Source organism: Mixophyes fleayi, chromosome 11 (genome assembly GCF_038048845.1).
Source record: "Mixophyes fleayi isolate aMixFle1 chromosome 11, aMixFle1.hap1, whole genome shotgun sequence".
NCBI lineage: Eukaryota > Metazoa > Chordata > Amphibia > Anura > Limnodynastidae > Mixophyes > Mixophyes fleayi.
Genome location: NC_134412.1, coordinates 74,720,188 through 74,740,909, shown reverse-complemented (window position 1 = coordinate 74,740,909; position 20,722 = coordinate 74,720,188). Strand labels below are relative to the sequence as shown.

At 40.6% G+C, this 20,722-nt stretch overlaps 1 protein-coding gene across 3 annotated transcripts in view; it reads right to left on the bottom strand.

Annotated features, from left to right (window-relative positions):
- Positions 1 to 18,597: 18,597 nt before the first annotated feature.
- MORN1 (MORN repeat containing 1) overlaps positions 18,598 to 20,722 on the bottom strand; it is a 231,698-nt gene continuing 229,573 nt past the window's right edge. For all 3 annotated transcript variants that reach the window (XM_075191725.1, XM_075191728.1, XM_075191727.1), the window contains one exon: positions 18,598 to 18,812. In XM_075191725.1, coding sequence (XP_075047826.1) covers positions 18,664 to 18,812 — 149 coding nt within the window. In that variant the 3' untranslated portion in view covers positions 18,598 to 18,663. The remainder of the gene's footprint in view (positions 18,813 to 20,722) is intronic.

Here is a 20,722-nt window from a genome sequence, read left to right as displayed (position 1 = left end):
CCCGTAAAAAATAGAGAAAATAACGATTACAATTTACTGGTTTCCACAGCAAATATAAAAACAAAGAAAATATTTCTCAGTAAAAAAAACAAAAAACTACTTAAAATACATCTATAAAAAGAACTGGAAGAAGTACAAAGAAATACAAGAAAAATGAATTGGGGGAATCCTTGCCAATTTGATTTGTTTTTGAAAATGGAAGCCAGAAAAGGTGATTTGATTACATTATAAACAAATATCTTGGAGGTCTGTGCAAAGATCATTTTCCCACCACATGGTATGTACAATCTACAATGGAACATAATCTGAGGAAAAGATTTTTACTGAAAACAGGAAGTAGTTCTAGACTCACATGGGCCTATTTAATAACGTGAGGCAAAGATTAAAAAAAAATGGCTGCCTCTGTTGTGTGTTTAGGCAACAGGTACATGTTAGCTGATAGTTGACCCAAGGTAAATAGGATAGGAATGTAAGGATGTATATTTTGATTTTTGTCCAAAAGAACGAGGCTTGGAAGTTATGTCTGAGTCACAGGGGGCCCATCCATCCAACATTGTCATTATTGGGTGAATCTGCTGATAGGCATTTTGAACTTGCATATACAAGACACCAGAACGGCACAATAAACAGCAGTAAAACAGTTAACACTCCGCCTGAACAGCTGTGGAGAAAAAAATGTTGCAGTGCAACAGAGGACAATGCCTGAAATGTTTATCAGCACTTCACTTTATATGCCTAGCTAACCATTGTGAACTTTTCAACTTCACCATAGCAGTCAGGTACAGGGATTCTTTCCAGTCTTGTGTTATTCTGACATTTTATTGTTCAAAGCTGAAAAGCTTGAAGATGTGGTGAATTTATATTATCTGTGTTCTCACATACTTTATTAGAACATAAGGTCAAAAGGGGTTAAATGTAATGTTTGTCAGAAAACAGCTGTAGTGGCTGCGCCATCAACAAGACACGCTTGTAGAACTCACACTGTCTCAGCGATAAGGACACAATAGACATAAGCGCTGGAGAATGCATGATGACAAACACCGTCTAGAGGGGAATCTTCACTGAATGGCTCAAATCAGATGACGTCGATTTAATTCTAGTTTTGAAATGTATCATATAAACTTTTTTGTTCGGTTTCTTTGAAGCACTGAGCTCAAGACACAGGGGGTCAGTGGATCTGAGCATTTTCAATTTGCCAGGAGAATGACCGTCTGACCCTCTAGTCTTGTAATCAGCCCACCTGTGTGAGCTGGGAGAAAAGAGCGCTTCAGTGGCAATTTCACCAGCAATACCCACGCTGAGCTATGTCATTTCACTATGCCTTTGTATTGCTATACACATGGCTGGATTATTAGTCCCAGATTACCCCCAGTGACCTTTCCTGATGACCTGGTTGTCTCCTGCTAACCAATTCCTATTCATCACACCATAGAAGACGTAACCCCTGTCACGCTAGCAAAGCATTGTCGTTTTCTCGCCTTGACAGATCCATACAACAAATGATGATATTCAAAATCCATTTGGCAGGAGAAATTCTAAGAGCTGAGGTGAAATTTCATTTTAAAATGAGGTTTGATCATCCCAAGATTACCTGAGGCCCTTACCCCATACATTTTTATCTAGCACTTATGAAATAGGGCGCTACCTGCATTGTTTTGAGAATACTGTCCGTCTGCGGTGAACAAATTTCATCATCATAACTCAGAACTAAAGATGACGACAGTCATGGTGGTAGGACAGTCCTATCAAAACGGGACCCCTTCTTTGTCAGACATCTATAGTACAGCAATTACTGAAAAACAAAAGAAAATTTTATTGGGACAATTTTTAAACAGCAGTAGGCATTGGTTCACACGATAGATCAAGACATTTACAAAGGAGAATATGAAAGTACATAACAGATATCAGGAAAAAACAAGCAGTAGTCACCCCATCATAGTACTGCTATTGAAGCCACTTCAGAGATTTAGGGCTAGAATTACTAAGCCGCGGGTTTGAAAAAGTGGGGATGTTGCCTATAGCAACCAATCAGATTCTAGCTTTCATTTATTTAGTACATTATACAAAATGACAGCTAGAATTTGATTGGTTGCTATAGGCAACATCCCCACTTTTTCAAACCTGCAGCTTAGTAAATCTAGCCCTTAGCGTCTTTCACAGAAAGCAAAGTAGTCAATTGCTCTTTGAGAGAAATTAGTTTATATACTATTATGATATACTTAAAATGCATATGGTTAATGTCTTTCCCTTCACGCACCTTAATAACCTTCATATGCTCTAAGTGTAACCCTAATAGAACCAAATAAGCACACGGAACCGTATTAACTTTTGGCAAAAGGTCGCAGTTTTATTAATAACAAATTAATTGAAAATTAAGAATGGTGGTGGCGAGAGCAAACACAGTCAGCTAACAACCAATCATTTAACCAAATAGAGCAATGCCAAGATGGCTTTCAACTAAACCAAGGAATAATCCCTTAACATTGGCCGGTGCTAAATCAGGCGTCAGCGTGACTGCTCCCTCCTGGACTCTACATTGATGGCCACGCAAAGCACGCCAAGGGATCCTCCACGCAGAAGGATCAAGAGTGATGTTACTTCGAAAGGTGCGGCCAAATAGCGTAAGCACCGTTGCGATTAGTCGCTGACTGCACCACTCTCGCACCCACTGCGCCTCTTCTGTAATAAAAAATATTGTTAACAAGAACAATACCAACATCTAGCTGGGTGGGTGGGAAGGCAACCGAAAAGTGTGAGAAGAAGAGACCCCAGCATTCCATGGGAAGTATTATGAAGAGACTATGCCACTCCCCATGGATTCTATTGGCTGGATATCAGGAAACTTTAACCCCGAATGGGTAAGTGCCTGACGTTCATAAACCAATGCTTTTAAGTGCCCTCAGCTTAAATGGTTTCACTTAACATTATTGCTGGACTTGTGTTTCACCGAAGTGACTAGACTATGTACCTCCAGCTCCGCCAACTATCTTATTTTATCTCTGTGCTGCCCCACAAGAATAATAATAAGTTTGCCTCTTATAACAGTCCTATTGGTCTCCCAGATTGCTGCCGATGTGAGATCTTCACTGACATTAAGACAAAAAAATTCAGAAGTAGCTTTGACAATTTCTTGTACATACGTCAAGTAAAAGTGAATAAGACCTCCAACTTGGAGGTTGTGGTGAACATCCGCCATGTCCTAGTGGACTGAGGTAGTCAAGTGTTCAGACCATGAGATGGGAGTGATCCCGGCGCCCAAGATTTTATACAAAATACATACAAAAGTGCTGATAAATCTGCAGGAGATGGGGGCCATAGGAACAGAAGCAGGTTAGGTGAGGTGGGGGGGATTTAAAATAATTTTGATGGATACTCGGCTATAACAGTTTACAATGATAAACAATTCAATGAGTCAAACACATTGAATAACACTTGAGACAAACAAAACAATAAATAGAAAAAGTCATGTAGACCTGCAGCTCTTCCGTTCTGGTTTGCAGCACCTTACCTGTTTCTCATGGATTGCCCGTTTATGCTAATCCCGGATTTTTCAGCTGTGGCCTAACATCTTGTCTGGATCCTGGATCATTGTTCCATTTATAATGTTTGTCACAGTACCATTGAGGTGTAGGAAAACAAGGCAATAATTATTTTGGGACTACCCGGTAGTAATTGGCTTGGATTGTGACACATTGCAAGCTCCACAGGTATGAAGGATAGAAACGCTGGACACCCTATATGGGCAGCAGTTAAGGGGTCCCCTGGAGCCCAGATGAACTAGGTTCCAAGGTGACATCTGATGAGTAGGTAATAAATCTCAGACGAGTACAGTTTTTTGTCTGTATAGAAATCCTAACGGGCCCCCAAGGACAGGCCAGGAAATACCTGCACAACAATCTCTTGGTCTCGTGTTAAATATCCTTAGATATCCTTTGGAAGAGCAGGATAGTGCACTGGGATATTGGGTATATGGACAAGGAACTAGAATAGCTAGACTGGGCCAGGAGCAAGCAGCCTACTTGGAGTCCTCTGGCAGGAGGTGATGGTGCCCTGTCCAGTAAAGTTATCCAGGCAAAACCAATAGCAAAAATAGCAAAAATAGGTGGATACCCTGACGAGAGTTCTCAGGGTCTATTAAAAAAAAGTAACTGTACATTCATAGGCAGAGTAATTCAGGCACAACTGTAGAATTGCTCCAATAAGCTTATTCTCATAGCCAATCCACATATAACTGCGGTTGGGCAACAAGCAGAGGTAGGAAGTTTTGATCCTACAACGAAAGGACAGTTTTACTTGCTGGTAGTGAAAATAAATATGATCGGCAATGCAGATCTCCTTTACTTCCAGTTTAATATCAGAGCTGGTCGCCCAAATTGGACTCTTTATCATGTATAAAATGGTGGAAACTGGACTCGTTTATTAATTTAAACTAGTTCCTTTCTGCAGGAATTAGTGCTCATCCATTCAGGTCCAGCTCTACTATTAGATGAACCTAGGTGCTTGTCTAGGGTGCGAAAGGTTAAGGCGTAGCTAAAACACTAAATGAGTGACAGAAGGCGCCCCCCTGGCCACTGACATGGAGGAGACGCAGCCAGAAGCTAATCCAGTTGCCAGCTGCTGCTCCATGTTTGTGATGGGCGAGTAGTGTGGCCCCTGGCTATGATGTCACCACTCTCCCTGTCTGAGGTGCAGAGGATGATGCTCACAGCTCCCGCCTGCCAAGCAGCAGGGCTGGACGTGCAATGTCCAAGGAGTGCGATTTCAGAGAATGGGGTGTTGCATTGGGCCTGCTTCCGTTTTTATTGGTGTGCACAGCAATGAAAGGGTTATACTGAGGCCGCCTATCGCTTCAGAAGCACCAAAAAATAGTTGCCAAGATTTTGAGATCACTTTCAGGCACACTGTGCTGCTGGGTAGGTAGCCGATTGCATGTAGAACCTGTCTAGCTGGAATATGAAGCGGTACTATCACCTGCATGACAAAACTTTTGACTTCTGGATTCTTTCACCTTAATAAATATCACTTTTTAAAGCCAGGGGAATATGAATACACTGTGACAATACCATCCAATGTACAGAATATAAGGTATTCTTTTAACATTGGGGCATAAGGTTGTACACAATTATAAACAAATGTATCTCACAAACTGATGCTCTCCTAAAAATGCGTAGCCTTCACCACTTTATCTCATACATGCCAACTTTCAAAACGTCTCACCCGGGTGATCTTGGGGGAAAAGTCATATGACAGGAGGTAGAAGGGGACGTGGTCACGTTGTTGCGTCACCATAGCCCCGCCCTCCACTATAAAATGCAGAAATTGCATAGCGGGGGTGGGGCTTAATGACGCAATTAAGCCCCGCCCCCACCATTCAGTACCGTGAATTTCGGCGAGTCCGGGATATTTGCCTACTCTTCAGGGAGTCCAGAAGGACTCCCCAAAATTCGGGAGCCTCCCGGTAATTCCTGGAGAGTAGGCAAGTATGCTTTATCTAAGTTCAATGATGTCGCTTTGCAAAAGGAAGTTTTGTTTCTGCACTGCTCCCCAAACGAGGTTCAACAGAACGTCTACTACTATACAAGGAATGGCCAATCTGTGGCTGTGTAAAGTTCTGATCCTCTGTAAATGACACCATCTTGCTCCTAAAAACTATGGTCCTTGGTGGAAATCTAGGCTCATACAATGCAGAGCGACTTTTTGCTCTTCACCAATGATCTCATCTGTAATTCCCTTTAAGGGATAGCTATGCCCATAAGTAAAAAATTAGTTTTATTAAAAGTGGAGATCCCACACCTCACTCCATTCTCCTCTTACTGCACAGTCTGTTTGAAACGAGCTTAATAGGTAATGATTTAATATAATAAGTATGTTACTGGGCTCTTAACATTCTACTTCTGCAAACCGTGGGTTAAGTGGAGGTCCCCTTTATAAGCTAACTTTTATTTTGCATCCAAGCTAATGCTTCCTGTTTGTTTTGGCAGATACAGTATAAAGTTGCAAATACAATTCTTATTTTAGAATTCTGTCATTTTTCATCTTTGCTAGTGCTCAAGTTAAACGTTGACTTAATTAAAGGGAAAATATCATCAGAATACTATAATTTACGGCTAAATATAACCTTTAGGGGGTATGATTCAATTAGCCGCAAAGTGTGTCACGGACGTTCCGGAGACACATCACAATGGAGATTTTGACAGAAATCTCCGCTCATTTTTTTTTGCACCCCAAAGAGGTGAGAGGGAAAAGGGGTTGAGATTTCTACTGTAGTTGCCGGTAATGTGCTCAGCGCAGTGTCCATGCACCACATCCCCGGCATTTGATGTCCCCCCCCCCCCTTATAATCATATAGCAAGTGTTTGAATCTTGTAATCGAAGGTGTGCGCATACACTAGAAGGGATGTGGTTATGCTACACATAGGCATGGTCACGTCACACTGGGACTTGCCACATTACACCGCTGGTGAGTCCAGGACGACCCCCCCCCCCCCACACACATAAACCCCCCTTAAAAAAGTCCTTTTGCACTGGTTTGTGAACGGGTCACCTCTCACAACTATTCGGGTATGAGGACAAAAGTCCTGATCAGTGTGACATAGCAATCTGCTAGCCAGAAAAATTATAAACCTCGCTCCTGGCTTTTTATAGCTTTTTATGTCTTTTAGACCACACCCTTAATTCATTTACATTGTTAAGTGTTTTAAGTCTTTATAAAGTTGCAAGAGTTACAGTACATTGTGGTTATTATTCCTATTATTATTACTGTATAGCGCCACTATATTATGCAGAGAATATTGAATCGTTTTCATCAGCCCCTGCACCATTTGAGCTTACAGTCTAAGGGGTCTATTTATCAATAAGATAAAAGCCCTTTATTCTGCAACAACTGGGGTCCCACTGGATTTAATTGTTTTTCCTATGTACCAAAGCCCCCAGGCTGGTAAGGAATATCGCTGTTAGTAACCTTTGTCGGTGGCCTTCAGTGAAGCTTACCCATGCGAAGCTTGGAGATGCCTATTTAACTCGGACAGCATCGCCAAGCGGGGCAGTGAGGATGCAACTCAAAGCCAACCTCACAAGGAGGTTGGGCAGGATCCATGAGGATGGTCTACTTTTCCGGAGTCCCCGAAATCCAGGAGTCTCCTGGACATTTCTGGAGAGTAGGCAAGCATGACTAAAAAATGAACATAACCTCACCGCTATAAATGGCAGCACTCTTGTACGCATTGTCCCATTTTACCCAATAACCCCTAAGAGGTATAGTTCAGCAAAAGCTGGAATCACTAGTTGCCTTGCTCTTAGCTCGATAAAAGTGTGGTTTGTACTTATTCACCACATGCACAATATGTGATGGCCACAAGATGCTGTATGAGAGGAAGAAAAAAAAAAGGGATTCAGTGGCTATTAACGATATTAGGAAATATTTTTCTGCTTAGAGAGCTATAGTAACACTGGTTCTCAAGTATGTTCTGAGCACAAAGCATTCTCTATAACTGCAGCAGAGGGAGCCAAGAAATAAATCTGACCAGGTTCAATCCAGAACAGATGTTTTAATCAGAGGTCTCCTGATGGAATATCATTTAAAACTATTGTACACATTTCCTTTATAAAATGTTCTGGTGTTACAAACGCTTACTTGGGCATTTAACTCTTTCTTCGTTCATCGATGACATCATTTAAGTACTGGGAACACTGTTATGGCTTATATATTATAAGGGATAACATACCACAAGATGTTGATTAGAAGGATATCCGAAGGCTCTGCAAACTTCCGTGACCACGATAATGCATGTGGTCTGTGGCCTCTTCTTAACACAATATGGTCCTGGAATTATTTACTGTTTCTAATAACCCAAGAATGTACGCTAAATTAACTTAATTACTTTGATCATACATAAGTCATACAAACAAACTAAATACAAAAGACTACACAAAAACTAGAAAAAAAAACAACAGGTTGCTGAATTAATTTAAAACATTACAAGGTGCAAATAAAGAACAAACATATGTCAATGTGCTAATAAAATAGTCCTAACTGTAATCAATGAGTACCAACATTGGGTTACTTACGCGTTTTACAAGCTGAGAACATTTTTCACAGGAGGTTACCCCAGACCTCCTGGCAGATAATGTATGGAAATCATAAAGTAAAAAGTGTAGCACCTGAGTCTCGGATGGGCCGCACAGTTGAGTGCCACAGTGGTGGCAGTGGACTACAACTCCCAGCTCACATAGTTAGTGATGGTCGTCCAGAATCATGCAGAGGTGGTGCAGAGCGGTGGAAAAGAGCGTTGTATGCTTGGAAGAAGAAGGTGGGCAGAGCTTAAAAACAAAGAGAGGAGCAAGTGAGAGGTGAGCGGAGAGACAGGAAATGGACAGAGGGGGAGAACAGGTCTGTCAGAGCAGAGAAACGGGGATGGTGATTGAAGCACCAGGGAGGGAGAGCAGGAGATTGGAGGAAGAGAAGAGAGGGAGGAAGAGACCGTATGGAGAGGAGTGGATGCAGCTGCCAGATTGCATACCTGTGAGGGGCCATACTGCCAGTGAAAGCCGGAGACCAGTGGGATAAGTAGCAATCAATTCCTATGTTATATGCTTAAAAGGACTGAGTGTTTTGCTATTGTTAGTTAGACCAGGAACTGGTGGGGGAAAACCCTTTTGCAGGACTATGCTTTAGTATCAACAGTGTAGTGCAGGGAGAGATAGATAGGAACTTCGAGACTGAGACATTAAAAAGAAAGAGTAATATACCCCACTAAAGCTAATCCTTCTCAGTGGAAACGTGTACAACTGTGAATTGTGATACAGGTTAAAGTGAAGAAGACAGTGAGTTGCAGCATCACCGTAAAAAGGAGGAAACAGCCTGCATTTACTACATGTGCTTCTGCAACCAGGTTTGATTTACCTTATGTGAAATAGAAGGAGCGTTGTTTGTAAATACTTCAGGATAGTTTTATTATCACATTAGAAAAGATAAACATTATTGTTCGAAATTCTGTGTGCTTCGTCAGCTATGTGACTCAGAGAGACTGTGCTATTGGTGTAATCATACATCTTGTACTTGTGCATTTCCAATCTGGGAACACGCAATAAGGATACACATCTTTGTCATTCCCCGATACCAAAGACGTGAACATTTATATCTGCTTTTCAAATTGTATTGCATGTTTCATGTTATTCTGCTGGAAGCAAGGTTGAGTGAGATAATAGTATATTATCATAGAAAGTTGTTTATGCGATTAGAGTTTGTATATGCTCTTAGCCAACTTATAGATAAGTGGGACAGAGGTACCTCTTAGTGTGATAGAGAAGGTGTAAAACGTAAAAATTGTGTTTAAGTATTCTTATACTTTTTGCTGCTATCTTAGACTACTGCTCTGTTAATCTTTGTTCGAGGTTTAAATTGTTTCCATTGTTATATGCCTACCTCTATATTAATCATTTCCACAGTAACATATATTTTTTCTAACAACACAGGACTAAAAATTTTAGTAGTCCGCGCCTCAACTTTTACACTCCTATTAGGCAGCGCACATAGCAGCAATTTTTGCTGAAACCGTGTGTGCAGCCTGGGGGGTGTCCATTACTTCTGCCCATAATCCGGGAGAGGGGATTCCAATCTACCCCCACCACCAGGTCGCTGCTGGTACCAGGGCCCTTGGGCCAAGTAATGGTTGCTAACACTGCCGCTCCTATTGCTATGCTACTGTGGAAGTCCGTGATTTGATAACCACGTGGAGCCTGTGACATTTTTCATCTACTGATTGAGGAGGATCACCACAGCAGAAATTTATAGCCAGACACCTCCACTTAGGTCTGCAAATACATCATACTTTCCCACCTTATGTTAGCCCGGGTCCGGGAGATCCTGGAGGGCAGGAGGGGTGTATGGGCGGAGGGGGTGGGGCTTCACGATTCGCACCATTTTGGCCCCGTACCCCGTGACGAAATGCCTGTTTTAGGTCTTTTTACAGTGCAAAAAGACTCCAAACAAGCATTACATCACTGGGGGCGGGGCCAAAAATGACACGAATCACGAAGCCCGCCCCCTCCGCCCGTACATTCCGGCTCTAATTTTATTGAAGTGGGCAGATGCGGGAGAATTGCCAGCTCTCCCGGGAGTCCGTGAGACTGACCTGAATTTCGGGAGTCTACCGGACATTCCAAGAGAGTTGGCAAGTATGAAATACATTTAAGAACCACCTTTATTGGTTTTGGAAGTATACAGAACAGTTATATTTAACCAGGCAGCCAAGGGGTTAACAGCATAATATATATATATATATATATATATATATATATATATATAAACCTAAGGTACAGAATCAGTCCTGCACTTGTACAATTTAATTTCAGAATATATTACGTGTTTGTTTATATTTTTTTGGGTTCTAACAGACTGTGACCATTATGTACCACTACCTTTGTTATGTAGAAGTTGTTCCTCCGCAGCTCCCATAACTGGTATGGATTAGCCTGGCCGCTGTCCAATACATTGCAGTGTAGAATGGATCTATATGCCCGCTCACTGATTAACAGTGTTCCTTTGTGCTAAGACCACTAACTCCAGCCAACTTTAGCAACACAGCAGAGGTGAGAAAGTGAATATAAATGGGGATGGTTAGAATCCATGGGTAAAATGAAGGATGACTGTGCTACCCCTCCGTTCACACAAAGGTGCCTTATGAACATCTGTTCCATTTTTACAGCAGTATTTAGATTTTCTTTGTTGCAGCAACCTACTTAGACCTTTGAACATTATACACACTTTTCAATAAATGAATGTACTTAAAATGTCCCTTTTATATGGATACTTATTAATTTACTGAAATGTAAGGGGTTGCATGAAAAAAAAAATCATTAAAAATCACAGGCACGGAAAGTTGAAGAAAGATTTTAGCCAGAAGGGGGTGAAATCACAAATTAAATATTGTTGGACTTTAAAACATATGAGGTGTTGTTATGAACTTCCTAAAAGCATAGTTAGGCTAGATCAAGATCGGCATTGAAAAATGGTGTTTGTTTAATAGCAGGCAATTTAACCTTGATGCAGAGAAGCTTAGAGCATACATGCCAACTCTCCCGGAATGTCCGGGAGACTCCCGAAATTCGGTTAGGTCTCCCGGACTTCCGGGAGAGCAGGCAAGTATCCCGCATACTGGAACTTACTCCCCAAAATGACATGATTTGCGGTGAATCGCGTCATTTTGGACCAGCCCCCACGACAATATGCCATTTTGTCGCTGGGTCGGGGCCAAAATGACAAGATTCACCGAGCCCCGCCCCCCAACCACGCCCCCTGCCAGGGATCTCCCGGAATTTACCTTTTAAAGGTTGGCAAGTATGGCTTAGAGACACATTCAAAATTAACAAGATGACACACAGAGCAATCATTTGTCAGAACTCGGTTGTACAGGTCCATTCCCTTACACCGCTTCTAGATTCATGGGGGCATATTCAATTCTGATCCGATTTGCGGTAATGTGCGTTACCGCGGAAAATGCGCACTACTGCCGGTAATATGGTACCGAAATAACGCGGATTTTCGTACGCAGCCCAAAATCCATGTTATTGCGGTACCGCGGATTAAGTTTGCGGCCTGTTCCGGCGCGATCCCGCGGATCGGGATTGGAATTGAATATGCCCCATAGTGTCAGAACGTCTACAAAGTTTTTCTGATGTCATAAAGTGGGTAGAGCAATTGTGCCACAAAGCCTCACCCAGTTTAGTAAACTAAGTAGATGGGTGTGAAGCAAATCAAGTCATTACGCCTCTGCCAATAGGAGTTTACTGAGGTTGGTGGGACTTGATGCGATTTGCGTCATGTCTCCCACCTCCCATTTTTCTCTCCAGGAGAATTGCCTGCTCTCTCTGGACTCCGGAAAGGTCTACCCCTAATTCAGGAGTCTCACAGACGTTCTAGGAGAGTAGGTAACTATGGATTATTGGTGACTATATGGCCTTTAATTCCCCTCAGACTTGTCTTTTCCATGTCCTCGGACGTGGTATAAGTCTATTCTTTAAGTCTGACGCCCATACCTCCCAACTTAGAGTTTATACTGTCTAAGGCAAGTAATAATGATGGTGCCATATTAACTAGTGCTAAATATATATCTCCATCCAGGCCTGTTTGAGAATCGCTTTCAGAACACATAATAAAATCTGAAATTCATGAATGGTTGGTGACTATAATACTTAATCTAATAAATGTACATAAAGCTTTAAATACAGTACTGTGAAATATAACATGTAATAGTTATTAACAATATCCTAAATTCTTCAGGAATGAGACATGGATGCCAGGTTTATAAATGATGTACTGCTATTTATATGACATGAATAGACTCAATCCCTCAGAACCTGCTCAGACATACAGATTTAAGGAGATAGGGGGGATTCTGCAATGTGAAGTTATTCATACAAGCAATAACCAAACATATATATCTCATTGAATCTTTCTATTATGGCCCCACCCAATTATGTGTTATCTAATGCACCAGTAATCACCAATAGTGAGTGATGTGTTTATATGTCTTACTGGGAGTCCTGTTAACAAACTGTTGGCAGATTTAGTATTACCAATAAAAGTAATATAAATATTTAACGATGATGTGTAGTAATATTTAAGTTTTTTGCCCAAATGTAATAACGTTTGGAGATATGTGGACTTAAGCTCGATGGGGAGGTGGTAAAGTATAATTTTAGCTTTCCTTCCATTCACTCTTTGTCTTTCATCCATGCTATACTAACTATAGTGTCTACAATGTGCCTTCCTTCAACCCTGCCCTTTATAGTGCTTTTCCCTTAGACCTAGCATTCCTCCATTATATTTTCGCTCAATCTGTGTCTTCAAATTAAATCCTATACCCCAATGTCGCCGAATGATATACTTACCTCAGCCCCAGTCTCTCATTATATACTTCCATCAGACTCATTGGGGTATATTTACTAAACTGCAAGTTTGAAAAAGTGGAGATGTTGCCTATACCAACCAATCAGATTCTAGCTGTCATTTTGTAGAATGTACTAAATAAATGATAACTGGAATCTGATTGGTTGCTATAGGCAACATCTTCACTTTTTAAACCCGTAGTTTAGTAAATCTAGCCCATTCTCTCCTCATTATATACTTCTCTCAGCCCTATTGTCTGTGCATTATATACTTGCCTCAGCCCCAGTGTCTCAACATTATATACTTCCCTATCATGCACTTCTCTCAGATCCACTGTCTTTCCATTATGGATATGTATATATATATATATATATATATATATATATATATATATATATATATATATATATATGTGTGTGATGAAAGAGGGTGCAGTGAGACGATTGAGGGGCAAATGTGTAAATTCACTAGTGAGAGAGAGTAAGAGGAGCAGGAACAGGAATAGAAAGAGGGAACTGAGTACATACAACAGGGTTCTCAGCCAATTATCGGACCATTCACCTGATAAACGACTGTTCTGCCCGATATTGCATTAGTGTGTACACTGCAACAGAGAACGATAATCGCATTGTTTCATTTGATTTTTAAACTGAACTATAAATCTCATTCAGTAATGGAACAACCTCCTTCCAATTCTACAATCTATATGCACTCACGATCAGGATCTCCATAGAGCTTACATTTACAGAGTCGTGATCTATTCAGCTGACGGTTATGACAGATGGAGAGCACAGATCTGAAGATAAATTTTGTAAAACATGTATAGTGTGTACACAGGAATCAGCTGCTGATCGGGACTTTTTTTTTCCCAGTCATTAGTAAAATTGTTATACACAACACATTGGTCGAAAATTTCTGTAGTGTGTACCCAGCCTATGGGAGCGTCAAGAGAGGCAGGATGTGAGGCACAGGGCAGAGCATGAGGGAGGGAGAGAGGGGGATACCTGCAATGAAGATAGGGGCACATAGGAACTGAGAAAGGAAACAGATAATGGAAAGATAAAGGGTAACACAGAAGATATAAGGGAGATATTTTGGAAAGTTTTAAGATAATATTATGGAGAACTGAGGGAAAATTCAGAACACAAAGAGATGAGGGAGAGGTGGAGGGACACAGAGGAAAGGTAATTGGACACAGGAGAGGTGGGGGACATAGGGTGGATACCCTTGCATCACTTAATATGTTTTATATTATACCATACTGGCCAACCTTTTGCAAGCTAATTCCGGGAGATCCCAGCCAGGGGGGCGTGGTTGGAGGGCGGGAGGGGCGGGGGATGGTAATTTGCATCATTTTGGCTCCGCCCCCTGCGACAAAAAGCTGGGGGTTTCTCGGGAGCGGGGCCAAAATGACGTGATTCACCGCGAATCGCGTCATTTTGAGGAGCATGTTGCCATATGCGGGATATTTGCCTGCTCTCCCGGGAGCCCGGGAGACCTACCCGCATTTCGTTGGCAAGTATGTATTATACTATATAGTGTTAAAATGCATCTAAAATTAATTTCACTCTATCAAAACCCCTAAAACCTCGGCTGTTCGTTTCAAAGTGAAAATTACATACCAGCACTTCTAAATTTCCACTTTGCCCACTGTAAGGATAGATAGATAGATAGAAAGATAGATAGATAGACAGACAGACAGACAGATCTTTCCTTTATGTACACTTTACATTCTACTTCTAATAACTTCTAATAACAGATACTTGTCCAGGGGGGTAAATGTATCAATATGCGGGTTCTTCAACACCCGCGTGTTCAGCCTCTTCCGCGATTAAATTTCAAGCGGCGCTGCATTGTAAATGGTAAACTTCCCTTTACAATGCAGCGCCGCTTGAAATTTAATCGCGGAAGAGGCTGAACACGCGGGTGTTGAAGAACCCGCATATTGATACATTTACCCCCAGATCTTTAGTCATCCTAATATGATGTCAAAAAAGCACCTCTTACTTATCAATCAGGTAATGATTCACCCCGCAATAAGCGCAAATAGTCTGATCAATGCGCCATGCATTTAGCACTCAATTGCACCATTTAATCTAACACAATTGTGTTCTATCTGTACATCACACATTAATGTGGCATTAATTATGTCCCATATAAATAAAATAAAATCTACAATAATACAGTCAATGCAATATATACAATAAGAGACGTGTGTCTGTTTGGTTCCACTTTTAGATTTTCCTAGGTAGTCACTTACTGTATCTCACCCATTCTGTACCTATTCCTGTCACAGTCAGCTGCCAGCCAGTAAGGCTCATGACGCCACTGTTCTGCCAAAGGACAGCAGCAACTGCTGGACACTTGTTATAGACTACCATGAGAAGTAAACCCCAGGAACGAAATGAGCTATGAAAAGCTTCATGTAAAGGCCAAGTCAGGTCAGGATCAGGCCGAGGTTTCTTTCTCTGCGAGTATGTTTATACCACTGAAAAATAGGGTCAGTTAGGTACCATGTCCAGGAATACCAAGGATCTAGAAATAACCCGCATCAAACAACACATACTATTTAAAGAGCTCTTGTATGAAAACCTGACTTTAAAGTGGACCTGTCATCTGCACACAAAACTACATAATCAAATATGGATTTGTGTAGTTGTAGGAGCAGCAGAACATTACGTGCAATAACCATTCCTAAAAAATATGGCCCTCTCTCTGTATGTATGTATATATATATGTATATATATATATATATATATATATATATATATATGTGTGTGTGTATATATACATAGATATACACACACACATACATACACACACAATTTTATATAAACACACTTTATCTACAGGCACACATGCACACATTGGGTCTGATTTATTACAGCACACAAAACAAACGTATTGGGTGTTTTTATTTAACATGCACGTGAATCAGGAATACTCACATCAGTATTCTACTGCAAGTGACTCTAAAGAAACATCTCTTGTGGAATACGGGTGTAGGTACGCTCTGTATATACGACAACACACTGCTGGATACAAACAATACATATGTTCAATATAAAGTCTCAGCAGGATGCATTGGAAAAAAAAGTATTTAATTATTGTCACCTGTTAATAATATAGTCATTAATGGAAAAACATTAAAAATAACGTTTTTTATTTTTTTTCTTCCATGAAATATATTTATCAGAATGTTATCAATGTCTGCTGAGCATAAAATGCATTTTTACAGTTGCTCTTGATTGTAAACACATGTTCTAGCATGTATATGCGACTGTCATCACTATCACTCGGCATTTATACCTGCCCTGTAGCTGGTGCAAGTGATACGACTGAAAAACACATACCTTAGAGATGTTCGAAGCCTGAATCAGACGTTGCTGCGGGCATTCGACCTTGGCACGTCCTTAGTGTACATTGACTACGTGCATACGCCGCTTCCTCTCCTTGTTCCGCCCATGAAATCGTAAGCCGTCAGAACACTCATTTACATGCAGACATTAATTGCATCCATTGGCGTATGTTTCAGTTTCGCTCAAGAAATGCAAAATACGCCACGTATATGGACTTCAATTCCTCAGTGAATTAGGCACAATTTGTGTATATATATATATATATATATATATATATATATATATATATATAAATATATTGCAATATGTGGAACTCACAATATTTGTTTGTAATATAGAAATGTAGTTAGAACAGCATTAATTGTGTATTTAGTGAGTGCAGTGTGTATCCATGTTTTTTGTTCACACAATATATGTATATATATATATATATATATATATATATATATACACACACACACAACTATGAAATACTGGAAGTGTGAAATGTAGATCAGTTTGCGCAGCATATCTTCTGTGATATCGTTCTGCGTGTAACTATCATACTAGCTGGAAGAGCAGCTGTCTATCAGGTCAAACTCCATATGTGTTTTTTTTAACCCTTGGGTGGCACATTGGGGCCCTTTCAAAATGTTATTATTCAATTACCCCCTCTGCGCTGATTATCAATGTGTGTTATGTATATAATATCTGTATAAATTGTCGTGTTCTGACAACACAGTGCAACAACTATACAAGCACCATATTTTGGCAGCAAGTGATTTCACCATTTCCTCTGAGTGCCTCTCTAAGCTGGGCAGCAAATGAACATCTTGTATGCTGCCTAAATCGGTGAGGAGTTCCATGATCTGTAAAAGAGTCTTGTAGATTTAAATGGTTCTAGAACCCCTATCATAATAAATTGGCAAAACGCGTCAGCTCCTTTAATTTATAAATGGCATAGACCTACTCTTGGCTTCAGGTTACAGAGGAAATTCCAAGGGAGGGACTCTTACCTTACTGCTACACCAAGGCCCAGGACATAATGGGGTCTTGTCTAAAGGTATTCCTCCATCCATTGCCCAACTAATTTATACATACAGTGTTACAGGACTTGTACTCTGTAACAAGGATCTTATAACTTCTCTTACTCATGCTTACAAGATTTCTCCATTACTGGACTTTTCTTTTGGAATGTCCTACACCACCACACTGCCCCATCAAACATTCCCCAACTTTGAATCCTTCAAATGTTCCCATAATATACATCTTCAGCCTGTTTTCATCTGCTTTGCATTCTGCTTAATTAGATCTTCTATGCAGTTTCAGGTGTGTCTCCCTCTGAGTGCTGATTAAAAGGCTGCACTTCATGAGCTCTCAGCTGTCCTGCACTCATTGCTAGTGATAGCATTGCATGCTAGCTTCCTGGTTCCTATATCTGTGTTCTGTGTGATTCCTACTTTACATCAAACAGTTCCTGGCTCTGGATTGAGTCTCCTAGTTCCTGATACCTGGTTTTGCAACTTATAGTTTGTTGAGTCCTGATATATGGCTTTGCAGCTGCATGCAATTCATATAGCTCTACACAGCATCCTCAGGCACGGACTGCGATAAAAATCATCGCTCAATCTGCGGGGCATTCACAGTAAAGACTTTGTTATATTACTGCATTGCCACAAGACTATTATACTTCTGCATTGCTAAAAAACTGTAATATTCCTGCATTGCCACAAAGACTGCTATATTCCTGCAGTGCCACAAAGATTGTGTTATATTCCTGCATTGCCAGAAAGACTGTTATATTCCTGCATTACCTCTGAACCTTTGTTTTCACCTGTCTTGTTTTGATTACTGCAATATCCAATGTGCGTGTGTTCAGACCATCATTATATGCTGTGAGCTGCAATAAACGCCATATTGTTTTTACTACACCATCACTTTGTATTCCTGTGAATTCCTAACACAGCCTGTGCTCATGTCGAATATACTTACCTACCCCTACATATTGTAAACTCGCACATACAGAGCCCTATCTACCATTTGTGTCAGTTCGTAAATTTAAGTCAATCTGTATCATATCCCCCTTTGTACAAGTGCTAACAGCATGCCTATTGTTTTAAAAATAAATGGTAATAATAATTGTAATGGTAGAAATTATATGAATGCTACCTATTGTTTTTTGTCTACAGTTTGTGCTTAAAAACCCCCCCAAAAAGACCATGAAACACATGCTGCTTTTATGGCCACTGCGATGCGAAAAGACAGTTGCTAAGGATGTAAAACAGTTGAGTACCCTATGGGCAGGACCACAAGTCCCAGCATTGTCTTATGGCCACAAATTGACTGTAAAGTAAATGTACAGCACATATAATTTGAAATGTTTTATTTGTTTATGATAAATAATATACACAACAAAGCAGAACAGTAAACACTTCACTAAACAGGAACACTGAGCATCCCGGATCTCCGATTATTTTTGCCCTTGTTTTTTTCAGTGAGAATTCGAAAGAGTTTAAAAGCAGTTTGAAGGGTTTGACCCATGAATGGTGAGCTGGTAACGTCTTCAACCATAATGACGTACTCCCCTAGTGGAAGAAGAAAACAAATAGCTGAGTTAGACTGAAATGACAATTCTTGTACAATGCGTAGTATCTAAATATGGTGGAATCAGGCCTGGAATTCATTTTTTGAACCCCAAAACCAAATTTCTAGTGTTGTGCTCTCCCCCTCCCCTTTTGTTGCAGAGCTCAGTGACCCCAACTTCCCACTACATCCCACTGTATAAAAGAAATAAAAGTGCTCTGCCAGTAATTAATTTTATGCTAGTAGGAATTTGTGCCCCGACCCTCCTGCTCTCTAGCATCATCATCATCATCTTGGAAGAGATACAAAACCGGACAGTCAGAATTACAAATCACACAAAATACAGAAAAAGTAGAGACGGGGTTGACAAAGGAGGTGTAGACATAAGACAGCAGGTAGAAAAGGCCCATCTCAAAAGAGCTTACAGCCTAATGTGAGAGGGCAATGCTAGATGGACTCATAGTACACAAGGACTGTATCTGGTAGAACATGCACAGTGAGTAGTATGAGGTGGGGGTAGGACAGGCTGTAGGGAAACAGTGGGTTTTGAGTAGAGATGTTCACTGACCCCCGTGTTTTGGTTTTGGTCTTGGATCTGGATTAACTTTGTGTTTTTTTGTTTTGCCAAAAAAGCGGTCACGTGTTTTGGATCCCTATTTTTTTTTCTAAATTCCTTATTTTTTTGCCAACATCTCATAATTTGGCTCTTTTTTTTGTTCCTACATTATTATTAACCTCAATAACATTAATTTCCAGTCATTTCCAGTCAATTTTTGTCAAGTGACAAGAGCACTGCTACCTCTCCTGTTTCTGTATGAGCAATGGCACTGAGCAATAGCACTGGAGAGTGACAAGAACACTGCTACCCATCCTGTTTCTGTATGAGCAATGGCACTGGAGACTGGAGAGTTGCAAGATCACTGCTACCCTTGTTTCTGTGTGAGCAATGGCACTGGATCTCATGTGGAGGGAGGTATTTATGGAATCCAAAACCCACGAGATCTGACAACGCAACAATAACGTTTTGCCTCAATTCAGATCCGAGGACGTGCGACAGTGCCGAGCCGGCTCATGAGCCTACTCGGATCCCCTAAGTTCGGGTGGGCTCGGTTTTCAAAAAACCGAGCCCGAGCATCTCTAGTTTTGAGAGAGCACCAACATAAGGACATCTGAAAATGTAAACCAGATATTGAATTATAAACAACAATGAGAATGTTAGGAACAGCATGCACCACATCCCTAATTCTGTGAATCTGGAAGTTCGAGTACTTAGAGTTGCCTTCACAACTAGGAATGTTCCTAGGTACATAGGAAGTAGCACTGTGGAAAAGTGTAAATAACACAGTCCAATCTACCACTTTAGAATAACACCTTTCATTAATTTAAACTTTTTGTGTTTTCCCTCCACACACCTTCCTGTCTTATTTTCTAAACCTCCCCTTTTCCATAGCTTTTTATTTTTTCCGGTGGGTTCTCTTCCCGTGGCGAAATCTATCATTTGTTATTAATCGACCCCTCTACTTCATGAAGGACTATCTGCAGGGGTACAAGGTTACCACTTAGTCTGTTACCATATCCCCAGGCTGCATTATTCACATACTATAACTTAAAAACTAAAGCAGACCACTCAACAGGGGCTGGATTTGTTTTTGCTAAATATTTAAGCAACAATACAATGTGAAAATATATTAAAGGTACAGTTGTCACTTAAACTAATTCACTGGATTTTGCTGTTAAGGTACATATCTTATTTTGACTGTTAGAATGATAGTAATGCTGACAATCATCATTCATGCGAATCTCAGATTTACAATTTTGCCTTCGCAAATTTGTGCAGAAATTTTAGATACTGTCTTTATAATGAACTCAAAAGGGAATAGGTTTTCTGTAGTGCAAAAGCATTTTGGCATTC